The 22103-nt window shown below is 46.0% G+C and overlaps 3 protein-coding genes across 8 annotated transcripts in view; 2 read left to right on the plus strand and 1 right to left on the minus strand.

Annotated features, from left to right (window-relative positions):
- MAP3K13 (mitogen-activated protein kinase kinase kinase 13) overlaps positions 1-2952 on the minus strand; it is a 194106-nt gene extending 191154 nt beyond the window's left edge. For 2 of the 4 annotated variants that reach the window (XM_044001650.1, XM_044001646.1), the window contains exon 1: positions 2847-2916. The gene's annotated coding sequence lies outside the window, so the exon portion shown is untranslated. Of the gene's footprint in view, positions 1-2846 lie in introns of all 4 variants that reach the window. The other 2 variants (XM_044001649.1, XM_044001647.1) reach the window with 1 other exon arrangement.
- LOC122755316 (disintegrin and metalloproteinase domain-containing protein 8-like) overlaps positions 1-3132 on the plus strand; it is an 83136-nt gene extending 80004 nt beyond the window's left edge. Inside the window, exon 5 of the mRNA XM_044003626.1 lies at positions 2703-3132. Within this exon, the coding sequence (XP_043859561.1) occupies positions 2703-3132 (430 nt within the window). The remainder of the gene's footprint in view (positions 1-2702) is intronic.
- A 2561-nt stretch (positions 3133-5693) lies between these two features.
- EHHADH (enoyl-CoA hydratase and 3-hydroxyacyl CoA dehydrogenase) overlaps positions 5694-22103 on the plus strand; it is a 28097-nt gene continuing 11687 nt past the window's right edge. The window contains exons 1-6 of one of the 3 annotated variants that reach the window (XM_044004907.1): positions 5694-5779; positions 6023-6134; positions 11835-11938; positions 14175-14347; positions 18055-18166; positions 19765-19869. In XM_044004907.1, the coding sequence (XP_043860842.1) occupies positions 6061-6134; positions 11835-11938; positions 14175-14347; positions 18055-18166; positions 19765-19869 (568 nt within the window). In that variant the 5' untranslated portion in view covers positions 5694-5779; positions 6023-6060. Of the gene's footprint in view, positions 5780-6018; positions 6743-11834; positions 11939-14174; positions 14348-18054; positions 18167-19764; positions 19870-22103 lie in introns of those variants that run through there. The other 2 variants (XM_044004909.1, XM_044004908.1) reach the window with 2 other exon arrangements.

Genomic DNA, 22103 nt, shown 5'->3' on the forward strand with positions numbered 1-22103 from the left:
GCCAGATGGATTCATGTTTTTGATGGCTTCAGGGATTTCCTAAGATTCCAAATTAAAGCCATGCTCCAGTCCAGGGCTCTCACGCTGACTTCTGTGAATGAGCTTTATTGGCTCCCCTGGCCTCCCATCACATCAGACTGGCAGTAGGCTCAGGTGGCAAAGTCAGGCAACTGGACAATCAGGCATCTATTGGGTGCCAGGAAATACAGAGGCAACACAAAGCAGCCCCTGCACTCAGGGAGCTTCCATTCTGGGCGTGGTCTAAGTAGTGACAAAAGAGCCAAAAGGAATACAAAGTGTGTGGAGTCTGAAGGATGTGAAGACATTATCCCTCTCACTTTGGATTCCTATTCTCACTTTCTCTGGAAAAGACCCAAGTCTTCCCAGCACCATAATGGATTAAAGAAAGCAGTATCTGTAGGGCTGGGGAGTTGATGTAGGCACAAATGGAGAGAAGATTGCCCTCTCCTGCCTGATCCATCAGCTAATCACTGCACTCGAACCCCAACCCCCCTGCCCTCTGCCAGCAGCTTGGTCACGTCCTGCAGGGACTCAGTCGACCTCATGCCTGTAGTTTCCATGCTGCTGGCCCTTGTGATAAACAATGCTAAAAGCAGTTGAGAGCTGGAACTCTGGGCTCAGGGCACAACTCCAGAGGCTCAGAAATACTTCAGGGAACCACAGAGCTGAGGACGATTCTCGAAATCTAAGGCAAGACGTGATTTGGGACAGCCTTCTAATTTCTGCCAACTACCATTAGAGGCTCCAAAATTTAGTGGTGTGCACAACTTTTAACTTAAATGTCAGAAATTTTGGATCCATACTTTGCCTCTTTTTCTAATTTTAACATTTAAATAAAAAAAAACAACCAAATAATGTTTACCAGTTTCTTCCATATTGAAAATACAAGTTTCCCTACTCCTGATATTTTCAATCTTATGACATGATTCTGAACTCTCCTGGAACCACAAATGAGGCAAGGTGCAGAATAGGCAGGCACGCGATCACCTTACTGGGATGGCTTTCGGTTAGTGATTCATACCCAAACCCCATCACTTTATGCTTTCTTGGAGCCACTAAAACATCTTATTTTAAAATCCTTTATGATTTTTCATGACATAAAAGAGTAGAATAAGACAAAACCAGGCTACATGTACTTATATTTAGGGCACCCTAGAAAACACTTTAAAAGGGCCTTTGATGAACTGAAACTAAGCCCTAGTGGTTCTCTCATTTCCTGGGCTCCCTGCAATGCAGACACTTGTCTGGGCAGTCGCTGAATCTATTTTATAAATGCATATGAAGGAATGATACACTATTTCATTCAATGTATCAGCCTCAAAAGAAGGAAAGAAAACACCCTCTCAAATCAGGGCAAGTTGACAGAACAAGCCAAGTTGCAGGAGCTTTCCCCAAATGCACCTGGACAAAATATCTCGGGTCTCTGCCCTCTCCTTCTGACATTTCCCACAAAGTTTTCCCAGGAAAAGTACAACCAGTCAATGAAGTCAAATCTATCCTCTTGTTTCCTGTGCATCAACACCTGAGAAAAGTAGGCAAACGTCTACCTGGGTTTGAAGAGGAAACCAGCCACCAAGTGCCAATGTGAGGAAACTGAAGAAGGCAGGGGTGGAGGTCAGGAGACCCTGGGCTTTCCTGTGTGACCTGAGTCTACTCGTTTGCAAATCGGGGAGGAGAAAAGTCCTGGCACCATCTCAATTCAATGGACCATACTGCGTATGCTTCTGCAGGTCCTGAGTTCTGGGTCCTGGCCTGAGGATCACAGGAACCTCGGGGCCCCAAGACCTCCTCTGAGGCCAGGAGCCCAATGGCGGGCCTCGTGCTGCCTCTCAGAGCCTCCATGTTCCTATCTGTATAATGGAGCCAGAAGGATGGGACAGATCCGCTTTCATTGAGACAGAAGGAAGCACTCCCTCTATGGCCCCTGGGGCACGTGACTGGTCCAGGCTCACGGACCGGTGACCCCAGGTCTCCCAGAGCCCACAACCCCCCCTCTCTAAGCACCATTCACTCCCGGGACACCAAGAAGCCTCTGGCAGAAGGCTCGGGGTCCAATGCCCCGACTAGCTGTGTGACCAGAGATAAGTGGCTTTCCCTCGCGGGGCCTCAGTTTCCCCACCTGTAAAGTGGTGGGGCTGGGCTTGATGCTCTCTCGAGACCCTCCCGGCTCTGACAGTCTATGATCAGCTCTCTAGGATTCAGTCCGGGGACCTGGGTTCAAATCCTGCCTCTGCTGCTCCTCCCTTGGGTGAGTGGCTAATTTCTTCTCCCTTCCTCTGCACAATGAGGAAGATGAAGCGGGTGGTCCCCACGAGGCCGCCCTGCCTCTAGCTCGAGTCTCAGTTTCCCTCTCTGTACAAGGGGTTGGGTTAGATGGTCCCAGGCCCTCCCAAATCTAATCCCAGGATCCTGACAGGCCTCTCCATGCCTCAGTTTCCCCTTCTGCAAAAAGAGGAGGCAGCGCGAACTGGCCTCTTAGGCTCTCCCCAGTCCTAGCCCTGTGACCGGCTGCCCTACTGCTCCGTGCCTCAGTTTCCCCTTCTGGGTCCCCCTCTGGTTCTATGAGCCCCCGTCCCTCCCCCGCTCCGTGCCTCAGTTTCCCCATCTGTGCGTGGGGCGGGGGTAGATTATTCGGCCTCGGATCCCCCAGACCCTCCCCCCAGGGCCCCCTGTACCCGCAGGGCATACAGTAGGCGCCTAATAAAGGCTCTGGAGAGAGTATCACCGGCCACGGCCGGACCCGAAGGGTCCTTGTCCACCCTCCGCGAGCCTCCCCGCGCGCCGTGGTTCCCCTGGCCGGGGCTGCCGCGGCCCCCAGCCGTTACCTGTCACAAGCCGTCCAGTCCCGGGCCGGGCGCCGGACCGAGCGAGCCCCGCCCCCGGCCGCCTTTGCTGCCGCCGCTCGCGTCACGTCCTATGCGTCACTTCCGGACCAGCCCCCAGGCTGTCCTCAAGTACCCTCCGCCGTGGAGCCGCACGCGCTGCGCATGCGCCAAGAGTCCATCGGCTCCCGGGCTTCCTGAGTACGAAGCCACGCTAGCCCGGCGGGCCCCTCCCCTTGACTGCCTGGCCACGCCCCTTCTGGCCCCGTCCCTCCCGTCAGCGCTTTAAAAGGCCAGCTATGTCCTTTAAAAGGCCGCTAGGTGGTGCAGCGGATAGCTCGCTGGGTCTGGAGTCAGGAAGACCTGGGTTCAAATTTGAGCCCAGGCCTTTCCTAATTAGGTGACCCTGGGCAAGTTACTTAATCCCTGTTTACCTTGGTTTCCTCATCTGTAAAATGAGCAGGAGATGGAAATGCTAGAGTTGAGTCTATTAAGCACCTACTGTATACCAGGTATGGGCCCAGGCTAGAATCCCAGAATTCCTTAGACAGAACCTTAGCATCTCAGTATCAGAATGGCAAAACCTCTGATCCCAGATTCAGAGCCCCTCAGAAATCCTCTGAATGTCAGTTTCAGAACCACACCCGTATTTTGTGGTCCTTTGCACACTCTCTCCTCCATTAGACTGGAAGCTCCCTGAAGGCAGGCACTGCCTCTTGCCTTTCTTTGTGTCCCCACTGCTTAGCACCTAGTGGGTGCCTCATCAGTGTTGTTGACTATTTGAAATAGATTATCACCTTTTTTTTTTTTAAATGAGTGAGGTTTTTTTTGTTTGTTTTTATTTTTGCAGGGCAATGAGGGTTAAGTGACTTGCCCAGGGTCACACAGCTAGTTAAGTATCTGAAGCCAGATTTGAGTTTTCCTGTCTCCGGGCCAGGAACTCGATACACTTTGGCGCCACCTAGCTGCCCCTGCTAAAGTGGAATCACTTTAGCCTTGCAAAATAATTCGAGAGCTTTAACCTTAGATCTATTATCCCATTAGATTCTCATAAGAACCAGGCAGGGAGACACTATTAGTTATACCCCCATTTTAAAGGTGAGGAAAGGCTATGAGCAGTGAAGTTACTTGCCAAGTGTCGGATAGCTAGTGTCTGAGGTGGGATTTGAACCCTGTCTCTGTTGTGGGCATGACCATCTTTCCACTCACCTAGGTTTAAAACTTTAGTTACCTCTGATTCTTCTCTAAGCATTCCCTAAGTGTATATGTCTCCCTAGCAGTGCCCACATATCTAATAGATACCGCTGGGTTTTCCAGATCTTTTTTTTTTTTTGCAGGGCAAGGAGGGTTAAGTGACTTGCCCAGGGTCACACAGCCACTAAGTGTCAAGTGTCTGAGGCTGGATTTGAACTCAGGTCCTCCTGACTCCAGGGCCCATGCTTTATCCACTGCCACCTAGCTGCCTTCCACATATATTGTTGTTGTTTGTCTTTCATTCTCAAAGAGGACCACAGCATGGGGGTGACGTCATGACTTGCATGTGAGGGGAGGTGGGCACTTGGGTATGATGGGACCCTGAGAGTGGCAGCTGGCAGTGGTTTTGATGCAAACAGTGAGAGGACTAGCAAAAGTAAGGTCATTCTCCCAGGAAAGAAGCCTGACTCCTCCCCAGTCCAGGTGTCCAAACTCTGGGGCACCCTGTACAAGTTACACTTCTATGCCCATGGGATTCATGCAGCCAGTGAAGGGTTGCTTCTCCATGCATCAGGTTCTCTTCCCCCTTAATTCTCCCTCCCCTTGATGGCTGAGCAGACACTGTGGCCTCTGGGTCCTTCCTGGGGGAGGTAGCAGTGAGACTGGACAACTCGATCTTCTCTCCCACCCTCTCCCCCTGGTCAAAGCTGTCTCTCCTTCTACATCTGCCTAGGATGCCAGCCCTGAGTCCCTAGTGATTTTTTTGGAGAGGTGACAAATATATGAGCCTCTCTCGGACTGAATGCCACCCTATATCTGTTTGTGCCTCTCATTGTATTTGTCTGTAATAACCTGTGCCCAGGCCAGGCCCTCTTAGCTCTTCTGAATTATTCTCTTCCTCTGAACCTTGGGGTGAGGGAGGATGCTTTAGGGAGGAGAGCCAAAGTATCTCACCCCATCTCCTTTCCCCTCTGGGAATGCATGCTCACAGTGAGCAAGAAGACATGTGACAGAATACAGGAAAGAAATCTGGACAACCAGACAATGGCACTTAATTGTGGCTGCCTCCGTTTCCCTTTCATTATCCTTGAAACTGGGACCTCTGCTTTGGATTGCTACTTCTGTGAGACTGAGATTGAGATTGAGACTGAGTTTGGAAAGAGCTCCATGCTTCAGTGCATTTTTTCCCCCTTTTGCTATGAGGCAATCCGGGTTAAGTGACTTTCCCAGGGTCACACAGCTAGTTAAGTGTCAAGTGTCAGAGGCCAAATTTAAACTCCCGTCCTCCTGACTTCGGGCCTTTGCTCTATCCTGAAAAGACTGCATTTTGTTGTAGAGGCAATAGGGAAGTCACTGAACCTTCTTGAGCAAGGGAATGGCATGTGCTTATTGCTATCTTTTGTGTTTATATCACCTTCATTTCTGAATGTATCGCCCCCACTCCCATCCCAGCAAACCATACTTTCTTTGTTGCAAAGAATAAACAAAGAGGGGGAAAAGAAGTCAGCCAAACTAACCCGTCCACCTGACTGGCAGTCTGTGCCAAGAGGACTGTCTCTGATTTCCGTGGTTCTCGGCAGAGTGGTGCTGTGGCAGTCACTGTGCAGGAGGCAGGTGGCCAGTGTGGGAGGGAGGGGAAGAAGGGAAGAGAGAATGGAAAGGGGAGAGGTGCAGAGATGGAGGGAGCCGGAAGAGGGAGGGCTGGAAGGCCTTGTCTGGGAGCCAAGCTGAAACTAGAAGAGGTCCTGATCTTGGGCAGGGGGGAGGCTCAGGGAGGGGGGAAAGTAGGGATCTGGGGGGGAGGGGAGAGCGGGAGGCCGAGGCCCGCGGAGAAGAGCCAGGTTTCCCAGGGGTGGGTCTAGAGGTGGGGCAGCCTCTGGAGGCTGGAGAGGGGGAGCCTAAGGGGGAGGATCCCGGGTGGGAGGGTAGGGGCGGGTCACGGGATCCCATTGGCCAAGGGTCGCTTCTCTCCTCGCTGGGTCCAGTCGAGCCAGCGCTGGGAGTGCTAGTGGCTGGAGGCATCATGGCCGACTACACGCTTTTGGACAGCTCTGTGGCTGTGATCCGCCTCCGGAACCCGCCCCTCAACACCATTAGGTAGGTGAGAGCGGCTGTCGGGCCCGAGCTGCGAGCCCCACGAGTCACCGACTGTCCGAGCTGGGAAGGACCTCGGGGCTCGGCCCCTCCCGTCCGTGCTGGGGCATCGTCCGCGCTCTGGATCCCCACAGACCTTAGCAGGGACGTCCTTGTAGGATTGGATCGTTAGAGATCACCTCCCCTAGGAAGGGATCTGGACCTTCTAGCCAAGGACTGGCCCGGGCGATCCTCCGGGGTCTCACCAGCCCGTATTTCGTGCCCTAGGATCTGCGCCTAGAAGTCAGCTACACCTAAAGCAAACAAACAACAAGCATCTATCATGTGCCTACTATGTGCCAGCCTCTGGGGTTACCCAGACCAAAACCCATCAGTCCCTGACCGACCAAGGAACTTCTAGGATCATTGAGTCAAAGCTCAAAGGGACTTTAGAGGACACGAATTCAATTTCATTTTGCAGGAAACTGGGGCCCCGAATGGTTAGGTGACTAGCTATCAAGAGGGGAGGAAGGATTTGAATCCGTGTCTTGTTTACTCCAAGACTGTGTGGCATGAGCTGGAGGGGACTTGGAAGTCATCATCTCTAAGTTGGAGTCTGTGAACTTTAAAAAGTACATATTTTGATACCTGTATTTAATAGAATCGATTTATTTTGTAATTGTGTTTATTTATTTATTTATTTTTATGTATTAAAAACCTTTATTCTGAGAAGTGATCCACAGGCTTTGCTGGGCTCTCAAAGGGATCCCACACATTTAACAATTAAAAAAAACTTTTTTAAAAAGGATGACCCCTTGCCATAGAAAATGTTATTTTTTATCAGTGACCCCCCACTTCTTCCACTCCCAGCACTTACCCAAATCAATCCTGAAAAGGGCTCAGCCCCCATCCCAGCTACAGAGCTGAGTCCTGAAGGAAGCTAAGAGACAGAGAGATGAGGAGAGACAGTGCGCTAAGCAGGGGGCCCAGCCAGTGCGAAGGCTGGAAGCAGGAGTCTAGCTCTAAATGGAAGGGCCCAAGGGATTCTTTTTCCAGTCAGAGCTATAGCTTAGAGGTTACCCTGCCTCTCCACACTCACTACCTGAATGACCCGGCCAAAGCATTCCCCTCTCTCCTAGGAACTTCATCTGTAAAACCACAGATTGCAGCCCCTCCAGCTCCAAGAGATCTCCAGGGCCTCTGAGTGCTCTCCCTTCTCTAGCTTCACCATCCAAGTGACTGACATGGGAGCTGGCCCATCCAGAGAATTGGCAGGCTCACAGCAAGTCTTGTAAAATAGAGAGGCTTATTAGGAGAGAGGAATACAACGGCCAGGAGCCAGTGCTAAGATAGAGACTGTCTTGCTGAACAGGAGAATAGTTGACCTTTTATACAGTTACAGATAAAGAAGGCCATATGCCAAGAGTAATGACATTGCAAAAACTACCAAGGAGGGAGCATTGGGAGGAGGTGTTTGGGGGGGTCAAGGGATATACACATCTTACTGATGTGCAAGTATGGAACTCAGATATGGTCCTGGCAGACCCTGATATGCATTGATGCTTAGATCATAGATGCAACTCTTTTTTTTTTTTTTTTTTTTAGTGAGGCAATTGGAGTTAAGTGACTTGCCCGGGGTCACACAGCTAGTAAGTGTTAAGTGTCTGAGGCCGGATTTGAACTCAGGTACTCCTGACTCCAGGGCCAGTGCTCTATCCACTGCGCCACCTAGCTGCCCCGATGCAGCTCTTTAAATATTCCAGGGTCTGAAGTCTGGTTTCAGTGTCCAAAGTTTAAGGATTGTTTTTCACTTCTGCTAAAGTTTAAAGTCTCTAAGTTTCCTGGAATCTCACACCCGGCTACACTAAGATCTTTGTCATACAGTTCCCTCAGTTTTACATATTCAGAGAAGGGAAATCACTTGCCCCTTCTAGCACCGAGCCAGGATTTGAATCTTGGTCTTCAGACATCAAACCTGTCTTCTTTCTACTGCACCCAATTTCCTTTTCCAGTCACTATCATTTGAGATAGGTTTAGAGCTGGGACCTATCTTGGAGGTAATCTAATCAAATGCCTTCATTTTGAAGATGAGGAAACTGAGCCCCAGAGAGGTAGAGTGAATAACTAAAGCACTATCTTTTTCTTTTTTTTTGGTGGGGCCATTGGGGTTAAGTGACTTGCCCAGGGTCACACAACTGAAGCACTATCTTAAGAGTCTTCTTCCAGGGGCAGTCCCAACCTGGAAGGTGCCAGCTCCTGCTTGGTTCTTAGGCAGAGGACCAAAGCAAGGAGCCTTTTTTTGCAGCAGAAGCTGGAGTGGACACTGGTCAGAGAAAGGAGAATGATTCTTTTCCAAAGGCAGTTTAACCCAAGGACTTTGGGACTTTAGTGAGCTAGAGTTCTAATCCCCGGAACCAAATACAAACTGATTAGATGTGGCCTTCTATGAAGAGCTCCATCACCGGGCAGTTTTGTCTACTCTTATTTCACAAGTGGGTAATGTCTTTGTGAAAGCAGCTCTGCCAGCCCGGGCTTTCACAAGATCTTGGAAGTGAAAAGTGCCTTGAGTTGAGCAGAAAGGGAGCCTGCCTACTTAAATCTCCCAGGCTGTATTTCTTGGAGGTGTTTGAAAGATTAGTAAAGTATAATCCTTTAATCTGGCTGAAAAAAAGAGGAGGTGATGAATAGGGCTTTTGATAAACAGCTCAGGTTTACAAATTGTTCCTGTATGCAAGGTCTATGAGAATCATTGTATTTCTTTGTTGTTGTTGTTGTTGTTGTTTTGTTTTTTAGTGAGGCAATTGGGGTTCAGTGACTTGCCCAGGGTCATACAGCTAGTAAGTGTTAAGTGTCTGAGGCCGGATTTGACTCAGGTCCTCCAGAATCCAGGTCCAATGCTTTACCCACTGTGCCACCTAGCTGCCCCCATGGGAGGGACTTTAGAGGTCTTCCCCCCCTTATTTTGGAGATGAGGAAATTAAGGCAGAGAGAGCTTAAGTGATTTACCTGGAGTCACACAGCTGAGTGTGGCATCTGAACTCAGGTCTTCCTGACTCCTCTCTCAGCCTTCTATGCTGCTGCCCCTCCTAGCAGCCTCAGTTAACGATCACTGCAAAATTAATAAAAAAACAATATGGAGGGGGAGTGGGCATTGATTCTAATTACATTCAGTTAAGAATCAATGCTCTCCTCTCTGTCAATTTTGTAGTTATCATGGATCTAGAAAAAAAACATGACTTTTGGACCCTGTAACATTATGCAATGATGCTAGTGATCTGTAGAAGCAGCATTTTTGGTGATTGCTTAAATGATCAAAGGTTTGCTCTAGGTTTAGTGGTGAAAGAAAAGTAGGTGAAAGATAATCACTCTAAAAGACTTTATTTCCCCCCAAAAAAATATTTTATTTTTTTCCAGTTACATGTAAAGATAGTTTTCAACATTCATTTTTATAAGATTTTGAGTTCCAAAATTTTCTCCCTCCCTGCTTTGCCTCCCCCCTCCCCAAGATAGCCAGCAATCTGATATAGGTTATATATGTACAATCACATTGAATTTATTTCCACATTGGTCACATTGCACCACTCTGTTTCTTAGCCAATACCAGATTGTTTTGATGATTACTGATTAATAATACAGTTTGAGATCTGGTACATCTAAGATATCTTCCTTCATATTTTTTTTCCCATTAATTACCTTGATATCCTAGATCTTTTGTTCTTCTAGATTAATTTTGTTTTTTTTTTTTTTAGCTCTGTAAAAATAATGTTTTAGTAGTTTGCTTGGTATGGCACTGAATAAGTAAATTAATTTAGGTGGAATTTGTCATTTTTATTATATTGGTTTGGCCTACCCATGAACAATTCACATTTTTCCAATTGTTTAGACCTGACTTTAATTGTGTGAAAAGTGTTTTGTAATTGTATTCATATAGTTCCTGGTGTCTTGGCAGGTAGACTCCCAAGTATTTTATGTTGTTTACCATTATTTTAAATGGAATTTTTTTTCTATTTCTTGCTGCTGGACTTTGTTGGTAATACATATGAATGCTGATGATTTCTGTGAGTTTATTTTATATCCTTCAACTTTGTTAAAGTTGTTAATTATGTCAGCTACTGTTTTTTTTAGTGGATTCTCTAGGATTCTCTAAATATACCATCATATCATCTGCAGAGGGATACTTTTGTTTCCTCATTGTCTATTCTAATTCCTTTGATTTCTTTTTCTTCTCTTGTTGCTATAGTTAGCATTTATAGTACAATATTGAATAAAATGGTGATAATGGGCATCATTGCTTCATTCCTGATCTTATTGAGGTTTTTACCTTCTCTCCATTAGAGTTAATGCTTTCTGATGGTTTTAGATAGATGCTACTTACCATTTTGAGGAAAGCTCCATTTATTCCTCTGTTCTCTGGTGTTGGGTTTGTTTGTTTTTTTTAAATAGGAATGGAGGTTGCATTTTGTCAAAAGCCTTTTCTGCATCTATTAAGATAATCATATGATTTCTATTGGTTTTTTAATTGATATGATCAATTATGCTTATAGTTTTCCTATTATTGAACCAGCCCTGCATTCCTGGTATAAATCCCGCCTCTAAATATTCATCCATTTCACTTAACTTACTTTTTTTTTGCGGGGATGGTGGGGCAATGAAGGTTAAGTGACTTGCCCAGGATCATACAGCTAGTAAATGTCAAGTGTCTGAGGCGGGATTTGAATTCAGGTCCTCCTGAATCCAGGGCCAGTGCTTTATCCACTGCAGCGCCCCCTAGCTGCCCCTTAACTTACATTTTTTGTCTTTCTTTGTATCCCTAGTGCTTAGCACAGTGCCTGGCACATTATAAACACTTAATAATAAATACTTGTTGATTGATCAATTGATTGGAACTCAGGAGAGAGACTAGGGCAGATCAATAGCTAGAGTCATTAAGGGGGCAGCTAGGTGGGGTAGTGGATAGAGTACCAGCCCTTAAGTCAGGAGGACCTGAGTTCAAATTCAGCCTCAGACTCTTACTAGCTGTGTGACCCTGGACAAGTCACTTAACCCCCAATTGCTTCCAAAAAAAACCAAAATAAAATAGTCATTAGAGCTTATGGAATAGAGAAATAACATGGTCTGATTTAGGCTTTAGAAAAGTCACTTTGACAGTTGTGTACATTGATGGGAATAGTGAAGAAGAGAGACTAGGAGGCTATTGTGATCATTCAGGCAAGAGGTGATGAAGGTCTGGTCTAAGGTAGTAGCTATCGGACCAGAGATAAAGGAATGGGTCCCAGAGCTGTTATGGATGGAGAGTGGACAAGACTGGTGACTGATTGGATGTGAGAGCAGGCCCCAAGCAGATACAATGTCTACCTCAACATGTCACCATCAGCCAGGACAAGGCTATCTCTCGATCATAGCTAGTTTGTTTTTGTTTGTTTTTGTTTTTTTGTTTGTTTGGGGGGCAATGGGGGTTAAGTGACTTGCCCAGGGTCACACAGCTAGTAAGTGTCAAGTGTCTGAGGCTGGATTTGAACTCAGGTACTCCTGAATCCAAGGCCGATGCTTTATCCACTGCGCCACCTAGCTGCTCCATAGCTAGTTTGTATAAGAGGTGAAAACTATGGGAAACAAGGCAATGAGAGCAGAGTATGTGTTTTCCCATCACTGGAGTAGGGGGCCCATCATGGCCAGACAATGGGTCCTGAACCTTGTTCCTCAATTTTGTATGTTTTTCTCCAGTCAGTCTGTGGTTGAGTGCCTGAAGGAGAGCCTGAGAAAAGCCAAGAATGACCCAGCTGTGAAAGCCATCATCTTCTGTGGAGCCAATGGAAAGTTCTCTGCAGGTAAATGGGATTTCTGGGCCCCTCTCCCCCGCATTCTCCCAGGTGCTTTGCTGTCCTCTGTTGAATTGTGAGCTTAAGTGGGGGGTGTCTTTGGGCAGGGCAATGGAATTATAAATTTATGTCTTGCTTTAGAGAGCCATCATGATGTTATGCTTAGAAACAGGTCTTAGAGTCAGGAAAACCTGGGTTCAAATCATACTTCTGACAATTATATTCATAGGATCATAGATCCTGGAAGGCTCTTAGAAGTCATCTAATCCAACCCCTCCCACCCCCCCACCCCCCCACCCCCCGCCCCATATTTTACGGATAAGGAAACTGAGGCTAGGAGGAGCTAAGTTCAAATAGGGAGCCAGAATGAAAGAAGGAAAGAAGGAGAAAGGGAGAGATGGAAAGAGAAAAGGACAGAGGGAGGAAGGAAGAGAAGGAAGAGAGTAGGAGGGAGGAGAGAAAGAAGGAGGGAAGGAAGAGGAAGAAAAAAGAGAAAGAAAGAAAAGAAGGAAGAAAGTAGGAGGGAGAAAAAAAGGGAAAGAAGGAAAGAAAAAGGAAGGAAGGAAGCTAGCTGAGGCTCACAGAAGCAAAGAATGTGACAAGAAAGAGAGAAATAAAGCAAGAAGGAAAGCAGGCAAGCAAGGAAGAATCTCTAACAGTTGATCCAGGAGATGATGTTGCTTGTCCTCTAGAATAGCTGAGGATGGTTCCCCTCCCCGCCCCCCCAAAGAGAAGTTACATTTACTTTTTTTGTTGTTTGTTTTTGGTGAGGCAATGCGGGTTAAGTGACTTTCCCAGGGTCACACAGCTCATAAGTGTCACGTGTCTGAAGCCATTTAAACTCAGGTCTTCCTCACTCCAGGGCCATGCTCTATCCACTGTGCCATCTAGCTGCCCCTGGGAAGGAAAAGTTGTACAAAGGAAACTTTTCCCCTCCCCCAGAAAACAAAAGGTTTTACTTGGTCTCTTCTTGAGCCAAGCTGCCCTGAGGCCCCTGACTGGCCACTCTAGAACTCCACTGTGATGATGTCATGCCCACCAAGGGGCAGACCACTCTGCATCTTAAATACCTGAGCTTGGGTGTGTGGGCCTCAGTTGTGCCCCCAGCGGGTGTCTGAGGAACACAATGTGCATTCACTCCAATATGAGACCTCCAAGGTGGCCCATAGGAAAGAGGGGACCAGGCCTGTTCCCATCCCTCTCCTAACAACTATGAGGGAAGGGGTTTCCCTGAAAGAAGGTAGCAGGAAGAGATCTTGGTTAAAGAAATTAAGAAGATTATTGAAAGTCAGGGTTGAAAGGCATGTCAGATGTTGTCAAGCCAGACCCTCTTGTCCATCATTGTCCAAGAGAAGTTGCCACCCAACCCCTGGGAGCCAGTCCTTGCCCTCTGGGAGCTCACATTAGAATGGGGCAGACAACGCATGGAAACTGAAGGTTCAAGTGAGATGGAAAGGTCCCATGGTCCTTAGGTCTTAGCAGCAAAGCAGACGTCACTGTCATTGATAACACCACATCAGTCTCTGATTTTGACCCCCTTGGCTGCCAATGATTTTGGTATTAAGAATTCTGGGGGTCTTTGGGGTCATTGTAGCTTCAGCACCTGCAGAAGCACTTCCCAGACCCCATCTCGGGAGGGGTGGGGTGGGGTGAATGGCTGTCTGGGATGCTGGCTGGGAGAGCTGGCCTGGAAGCAGGACCAGCGGTCTGGGGGCATTACCACTGCCAGGGCTCTTGTGTGGAGCTTGGTAAGGAAAGTAGGCCCCTTCTCCACAATGATTGCTCCCCTCAGAGACAACAGTGGGACCTGGGCTGTAAGCAAGGCCAGGGGCTTGGAAATCACTGCTATTCCCAAGGCCCTCACTAGCTATGTGACCCTGGACAAGTCACTGTACTCTAGGCCTCAGTTTTCTCATCTATAAAATGAGAGGGTTGGATTAGGTCTCTAAGGTCCCCTCTTCCTCACTTTAAGTCCAGTGCTCTGTCCATGACAGACTGCCTCCTACAGTGGTAAAGCACTGGCCCTGGATTCAGGAGTACCTGAGTTTAAATCCGTCCTTAGCCACTTGACACTTACTAGCTGTGTGACCCTGGGCAAGTCACTTAACCCTCATTGCCCTGCAAAAAAACCCCAGAAAAACAAAACAAAACAAAAACAGACTGCCTCCTAACAGCTGGCCAGTGGGTTTATCCCCAACAAGATTTTTTTTATCCCATAACACTTTTATTCTCCTTATTTCCTTAGGTGCCGATATTAAAGGTTTTCGCTCAACCAGAAATCGAAGCCTTACATTAATCTCCATCATTGAGACACTGCAGGAAATGGAGAAGCCTGTGGTGGCTGCTATCCAGGACCTGGCTCTGGGAGGAGGCCTGGAATTGGCTCTGGCTTGTCACTACAGGATTGCTGATGCCAAGGTAGGTAACTGCTCTGGGACGGCACCCTCGGGTCTCCTAGCGCAGGGGAAGTAAACCTGCTTCAAGGCGGAGGGTGGGGTGGGGGTGGGGGGATGGTTGGGAATCTGATTCTTTGCATTACGTTCAGTCACTCAATCAATCAGTAAGTATTCATTAAACACTTATACTGGGGCAGCTAGGTGGCGCTGCAGTGGATAGAGCACCGGCCCTGGAGTCAGGAGGACCTGAGTTCAGATCTGGCCTCAGACACTTAACACTTACTAGCTGTGTGACCCTGGGCAAGTCACCTAACCCCAATTGCCTCACTAAAAAAAAAAAAAAATTAAATTAAAAAAAAGAAAAGAAAAGAAAAGTAAGCATAGGGGCGGCTAGATGGCGCAGTGGATAGAGCACCGGCCCTGGAGTCAGGAGGACCTGAGTTCAATTCCAGCCTCAGACACTTGATACTTGCTAGCTGTGTGACCCTGGGCAAGTCACTTAACCCCCATTGCCCCACAAAAAACAAACAAAAAAAACCAAACAAACACTTATACTGTGCTAGACATTGGGAATACGAAGAGGATCAATGAATTGGTAAGCATTTATTAAACTTCTGCCATATGCCAGGCACTGCACATTGGAAATCCAAAGATCAGAACTGAATAGTTCCCACCTCAAGGAACTTACATTATATTTTTTGTTCTTTGTTTTTTGTTTTTGTGGGGGCAATGAGGGTTAAGTGACTTGCCCAGGGTCACACAGCTAGTAAGTGTGAAGTGTCTGAGGATGGATTTGAACTCAGGTCCTCCTGAATCGAGGGCTGGTGCTCTATCCACTGAGCCACCTAGCTGCCCCTGAACTTACTATATATATATATATATATATATATATATATATCCCTTAATTTATCTCCCAGACTAGTAAATGGAAGAAGCTTCTGGTTTTCTAGTTAGAGCTTTTATTGTATGGTAGTTACCAGGTGATGTTGATTAGAGGGATAGGAAAGTAGAAATACAAAACAAATCATCTTAAGTCTAAGCTTAGTCTATATTCCATATAAAACTCACCAAAAGCCTAAGGGCACCTTTGGAGAGAGAGAGAGCCCGTGTCAAGCGCGTGCTGCTGCTAACTGCGAGCCGGGCCGAGTCGAACTCCAGTCAGCGTCTGGAGTACAGCAAAGTCAGGAGACCAGCAGAGCAGGAAAAAGATCCCACTTCCATTCTCTCCTTGCCTTTTAAGCTCGCACCCTGGAAATGGAGTGCTAGCAGGCCAACTGGCGTGTGTAGCTCATGCCGTTAGTCTCCTCCCCGAAAGGGTGGTCCTTAAGAAAACTGGTGTCTCTCCATTATCGCTAACTGACTGTTAAAACTTTTTACCACATTCCCCCCTTTTGTTCCTCAAGAATATATATATATATATATATATATATATATATATATATATATATATATATTTGGTGAGGCAATTGGGGTTAAGTGACTTGCCCAGGGCCGGTGCTCTATCCACTGTGCCACCTAGCTGCCCCTCCCCATAAGCTCTAGATTGGTGACCCTATGATCATCATTACCGAGAATTTATTATCTGCCTACTGTATGCAAGCAACTGCTCCAGATACTGAGAAAAATAATCGCTCAGTTAAGTGCTTTTTACATGCCAGGCCCTGCGCTGAGTGCTAGGAATACGGACAAACAGGAAACAGCTCCTGCCCTCTAGGATCTTACAGCATCTCAGAGGAGACGATGAGCATCTACACAACCATGGGCCAAATGAACAAGGCAACTTGGGACCACGAAGAGCTGTGAGGTTCAGCGTGGCCACCTTCATCAATAAAAGGCATTTCTGGAAGCAGCTATTGTGATACGGTGCCATGTGAAGGGGGATGTGGTGTTACCAGTTTTCCTATGATTCTGTATTATTTTCTAAACCAAGAAAAGGGCAGATAGGGAATGCAGTGGATAGAGTGCCAAGCCTGGAGTCAGGAAGACCCGAGTTCAAATTCGGCCTCAGACGTTGACTAGCTGTGTGACCCTGGGCAAGTCACTTAACCTCAATTGCTTTAAACATCCAGGATGTCTTGATGTATATCTTGCCACTGGACCCAGATGGTTCTGGAGGAGAGAGTGAGGTTGGTGACCATGCATAGCCCTCTCACTTAAATCCAATTCCCTTCAAGCCATGACATCACCTCTGGATGTCACGTTCCTCTTGGAGAACAAAGAACAAACAACAAGTCCAGCTTCCTCACTTTGTAGAAACAGGAACAGGCTCCGAAACATGATTGCCCAAGGGCACCCAATTAGTAAGTTGCAGCCTCCCAATTCTACTCTCCAGTTCTTAGTGCCATGAGCATGGAATTCTGTTTTGTTTCTTTGTTTTTTGTAGGGCAGTGAGGACTAAATGACTTGCCCAGGGTCACACAGCTAGTGTCAAGTGTCTGAGGTCGGATTTGAACTCAGGTCCTCCTGAATCCAGGGCCAGTGCTTTATCCACTGAGCCACCTAGCTGCCCCAAGCATGGAATTCTAATCCACTCTTGGTGGAATTGTGAAAAGATCCAACCATTCTGGAAAGCAATTTAGAACTATGGTTAAAGGGCTATGTATACCCTTTGATCTAGCAAAACCACTGCTAGGTTTATAGCCCAAAGATATCCCCCCAAAAGAAAAAGATCTATTTGTACAAAAAATGTTTATAGCAGCTCTTTCTGTGGTGACTCAGAATTGGAAATCAAAGGAATGCCCATCAATTGGGGAATGGCTAAACTAGCTGTGGTATATGATTGTGATGGAATATTAATATGTTATAAGAAATGACAAGCAGGATGATTTCAGAAAGGCCTGGAAAGACTTGTATGAACTGATGTATAGTGAAGTAAGCAGAACCAAGAGAACATTGTGCACAGAGACAGCAATATTGTTTGATGAAGAACTATGAATGACTTGACATTCTCAACAATACAATGATCTAAGACAATCCCAAAGGACTAACGAGGAAGCATACTATCCACCTCCAAAGAAAAAAATGATATTGACTGAACACAGACTGAAACATGCTATTTTTCACTTTCTTTAATTTTTTTCTTTTATTCAAGTTTTCTTATACAAAATGACTAATATGGTCATGTTTTACATTATTGCACATGTATAACCTATATGTGATTGCTTACTGCCTCAGGGATGGGGAGAGGGAAAGGAGGGAAGGACAGATAGAGTTTGGAACTCAAAACTATAAATAAAAATGTTTACTACTTAAAAAGCTAGAGCATGTCCGGAGGAGAGGGACTGGGTTGGCGGGGGAATTGGAGGACATGCCCTAAGGAAGACTGACAAGGAGTAGAGCCTGGTTAGCCTAGATAAGAGAAAACCCAAAGGGCCTTGATGGCTGTTGGCAGCTATGGAAGGCTGTCAGTCACGTGGCAGAGGTCGGGCTCCTTCAACTTGACTCCAGAGGGTAGAACTGGGAGTGAGGAGTGCGAGTCATACAGTGACCAACTTGGGCTTGACATCAGGAGAGGGACTGTCCTTACTTGGAGTCTCTTTGAGCAGAGGCTGAGGCAGTCCCTGTTGGGGATGCAATGGTGGGGATCCCTTTTCATCTCTAGTGGGTCAGGATGGCTTCCAAGGTCCTTCCCAACTGGGAGATCCCAAGTGGGATTTTTTGTGAATACCTGCTTCTGCTGACTGTGTCAGAACACCTCTCTGAACCTGGGTATACTGCCATATTTGATAGGCTCGAGTCGGTTTCCCAGAGGTCATCATTGGACTTCTCCCTGGTGCAAGAGGGACCCAGCTTCTTCCCAGGCTTATTGGGGTACCTGCTGCCCTTGATCTGATCACCTCAGGTAAATCCAACTGTCTATCATTATATATCCACAAATAGCACCCTCTCCTCTCCCCCGCCCCGAGGCTGAGGAGGGCAGGCAAGCCATTGTGCCAGGAGTCTGAAGACACAAATTCTAGTCCAGCTCATGCCCTTACCTCCCCAAGTGACCTTGGGCTCACCCTGCTGGCCCTCATTGGTTTGTAAAATGAAAATAATGGCAACCTTCCCAGACTACCTCTTGGGAGTGCTGTGAACAAATAAAGTCTCAGTTTTATTTGTAATCCTGGGTATGACAGTGAAAATAATTGTTATAGACACAAATTTTGGGTAAGCTTATTATCGATTTATCAATTTCTACCAGTAAGGGATCGGCCAAGTGTCTCCTTAGCTTCCTGTGGTCCCCAGATAACACATGGCCACCTTCTTTTGATAAGGGTGGTGGCCTTCTTTCTCAGACCAAAGACTCCCTCCTTGTGATCAGGTCTAAGTTCATATACCCTTCCACTGTAGGAGGTCCATCCCAAGAATCTGATTGGTGAGCATTATTAAGATCTAATTGGTTGACATGATTTGGAGGTGGATTATATTAAAATGAAGTCCAGGGATGACATCAGAGAAAGGAATGAAAGACCCCCACTCAAGCTGGTCTGAGCAAAATAGGTTCATCTAGGTGTGGTTTAATTTCATCAGTAAGTCCTTGGGCTATCTAGACAAAAGGATCAGTCTCCACCCAAGATTCCTTTGGGAACTGGAGTTTGGGTTGGGTTTGGCCTAGACAAGATAGAATCTCTCAAAGGGAGCCAACCTTTGGAGTGGAGGAGGAGGGAGAACTAAGAAAGAGATCTCTGAGTCCCCCAACATATTGATGATTAATAATTATCTCTGACATGGGGAAGGTTCACCTTTAAAGGATGGGAAGGAGATGTGGACAAGAGGGTAACATTTATTGCATGAGGAAGGATTGTTGTGTGGGAAGATCTGCTTGGCCCCAGTAGGCAGATTCACTTGGAGCACTGGAGTGATGGATTTGGGTTAGATGTCAAGGAAAAAAATCCTAATAATTTGATCTGTCCCAAAGTGGGAAGCAGGGGTTTCTGCCTCACTTGGAAATTTTCAAGCAAAGGCTGAATGGCCACTTGTCAGCCATGTTGTAGGTGGGGACCATTTGGATGATCTAGAGCAGAGACCACGTAGTCCAATCCCCTCATTTTACAGGTGTGGAAACCGAGGCAACCAATCGCAAAATGATTTGCCCAAAGTCACACAACTAATAGCAGTCTGAGATCTGGATTTGGAGAAGCAGTATGCTATAAATTTGGAGTCAGGGGACCTGGGTTCAAATCCTATCTCTCTCATCATCACACCAAGAGCAAGTTACTTCCTCATTCTTAGCCTTAGTTTCCTCATCTGTAAAATGAATGGGTTCAACTAGGTGACCTCTTAAGGCCCTTTTCAGCCTTAAAAATATCACAATAGCCCAGGCTTTATGGCTCCAAGGCCAGATCTCTAATCCAGTCTACCATCTTGCCAACCAAGTTGGCTTCTAGCTCAGAAATTCTGGGGTATCTGGCATTATCTGGTAGACTGCCCTTTCATCCAAATACTTCTTTGTTGTAGGGAGACATGTTCTGGCTCCTGAAGCACTCAGACTGGGGATACTGGATAAAATTGTGAACTCTGACCCAGTTGAAGAAGCCATCAAGTTGGCCAAAAAAGTTTCAGGTAAGGAATGAGCTTTCAAGCATTATTGGCACTGCTTTGAGAACATTTCAGGAGCTACTCAGCCCAGTTCTTAGGCAGGCAGGCAAAAACAAGTCTTGGGATTTAAGGGCAGGGTTGGGTTGAATAAATCAATTCATTCCACCCTTTTTAATGTATTAAAATGCTTAGCCTTGATACCATAACCCGATAAGAACACTTTCCTATTGAATAAATCCATGATAGTCTTCAGATTGAGGGGAGATCCTTACTCTGCTGGAATGATATTGCATAGGAATTGTGTTCAGACTGGCTGAATATCAACTAAATAAGAATTCAAGAGATTTTGAAATTTGAGCCAGTGGAAAAGAGAACATATTCCAGCTAAAATCTTGAGAAGGAATTGACTGGGGGAGAGAACATAGCTCTGGACCTCAGTTTCTGTCTCAGGCTCCTCCCATATTGGCTAGAATTGGACCTTGTGATTTTTTTTTTTTTTTAGTAAGGCAATTGGGGTTAAGTGACTTGCCCAGGGTCACACAGCTAGTAAGTGTTAAGTGTCTGAGGCCAGATTTGAACTCAGGTACTCCTGAATCCACTGCACCATCTAGCTGCCCCAGACCTTGTGATTTTTGAAGGATCTAGAGGTCTTGGGGCTCAGTATCTTTGAAAGAGCTAAGGGCAATGTCAATGCTGAGAGCCAAAGGCAGACTGGATTAGGATTCAGGGTTCTACAAGGAAGCCCTGCAGAAAAGGCACATCACCCCTAAGAGGAATATCTTGAGGTCTTCAGAAAAAGGACACCCAGGAAATGTATATTAGCCCTTTGCTATACAGGTTTATTTTCCCTGGGACTGTCTATATACTAATAGGAGGGTGTCACAGATTTCTGGGGGGATGCTTTGTCTCAGTACTACAAATATAGTAAAATGCCACTTTCTAAAAGCTGATAAAATTGGGCTTACTAACAACAACAACATTAGCAATAATAATACTAGCTAGTGAACAGCAGTATTAACAATAACACTAGCATTTATATTAGTGCTTTAATGTTAACAAAGTGTATATATATAATTTGAGCCTTACAACAGCTCTTTGAGGTAGCTGCTAGTATTATCTTCACTTTACAGGCAAGGAAATTGAAGCATGTGATGTGATGTTTAAAATCTAATATGTGTTCACCTTAAATTAGAAGCTTTAGCACCAGTCTTTGGACATTAAGCATTTATTAAAGCATACTAGGTATTAGTAAAAAGGAAAACACATGGAGTTCAGAAAGTTAAGAAAAGGCCTATCTAGCCTAGAGTTTCAGCCTGGTCTGATTCTTCCTCAAGTCCTCCACCCTGAGCCTGCTTCCACCACAAACTGCTCGAGCAAACTGAGTGTGGAAGCTTTTTATAGGTCTGGAGGAGAGGCATTTCACATTGTTTCAAGCTGATTGATAGGCATCATCCAAAACCATTGGTTCACTGCACTTGAAGGTGGTCTGTGTTGAGTTCAAAGTCCTTAGCTTCTGAGAATGATACCTTCTTAAGGGCAGCCAGGTGTAGTTACAATCTAATTAACTTTAAGTAGGCTAATCAGCAAGGTCAATCACTCTCACTTAATTCAATCAGTTTAGATTAATCTCCAGGTGGACCTTTGAGTATCTGCCAAATCCCATTATTTTCTCACAAGCAGACAGAGGTTAAATAACTTTCCCAGGGTCACATAGCTAATTATATGTCTGAGATAGGATTTGAACTCAGATCTTCCTGACTCCAAGTCTCAAACTATTCCTCTTAGAAAATCATAGTAAGAAGCACACCAGTGGAGGCTCATGAGCCATAGCTTTAGTTTATTTATTTTAATTTTTCTCAATTTCATGTAAAGAAATTTTTTGAATTCCAAAATTTTCTTCCACCTTCCCTTTCCTTCCCTCCCTTGCTCCCAAAGTAAGTAAGCAATTTGATGTAGGTTATACATTACAATTATGTTAAACCTATTTCCACATTAATCAGAACAAAAGGAAAGAAAAAATAAACACAAGAAAAAATAAACAAGAACAATAACAAAAAAGCAACAATAAAAGTGAAACTAATCTGCCTCAGCCTGCCTTCAGACTCCATAGTCTTTTTCTGCATGTGGAGAGCATTTTCCACCATGAGTCTTTTGGCATTATCTGGGATCACTGCGTTGCTGGGAAGAGCTGAGTCTATCACAGCTGATCATCACAAAGTATTGTTGATACTGTGTGCAATGTTCTCTCAAGCTTCTAA

Source organism: Dromiciops gliroides, chromosome 4, assembly GCF_019393635.1.
Source record: "Dromiciops gliroides isolate mDroGli1 chromosome 4, mDroGli1.pri, whole genome shotgun sequence".
NCBI lineage: Eukaryota > Metazoa > Chordata > Mammalia > Microbiotheria > Microbiotheriidae > Dromiciops > Dromiciops gliroides.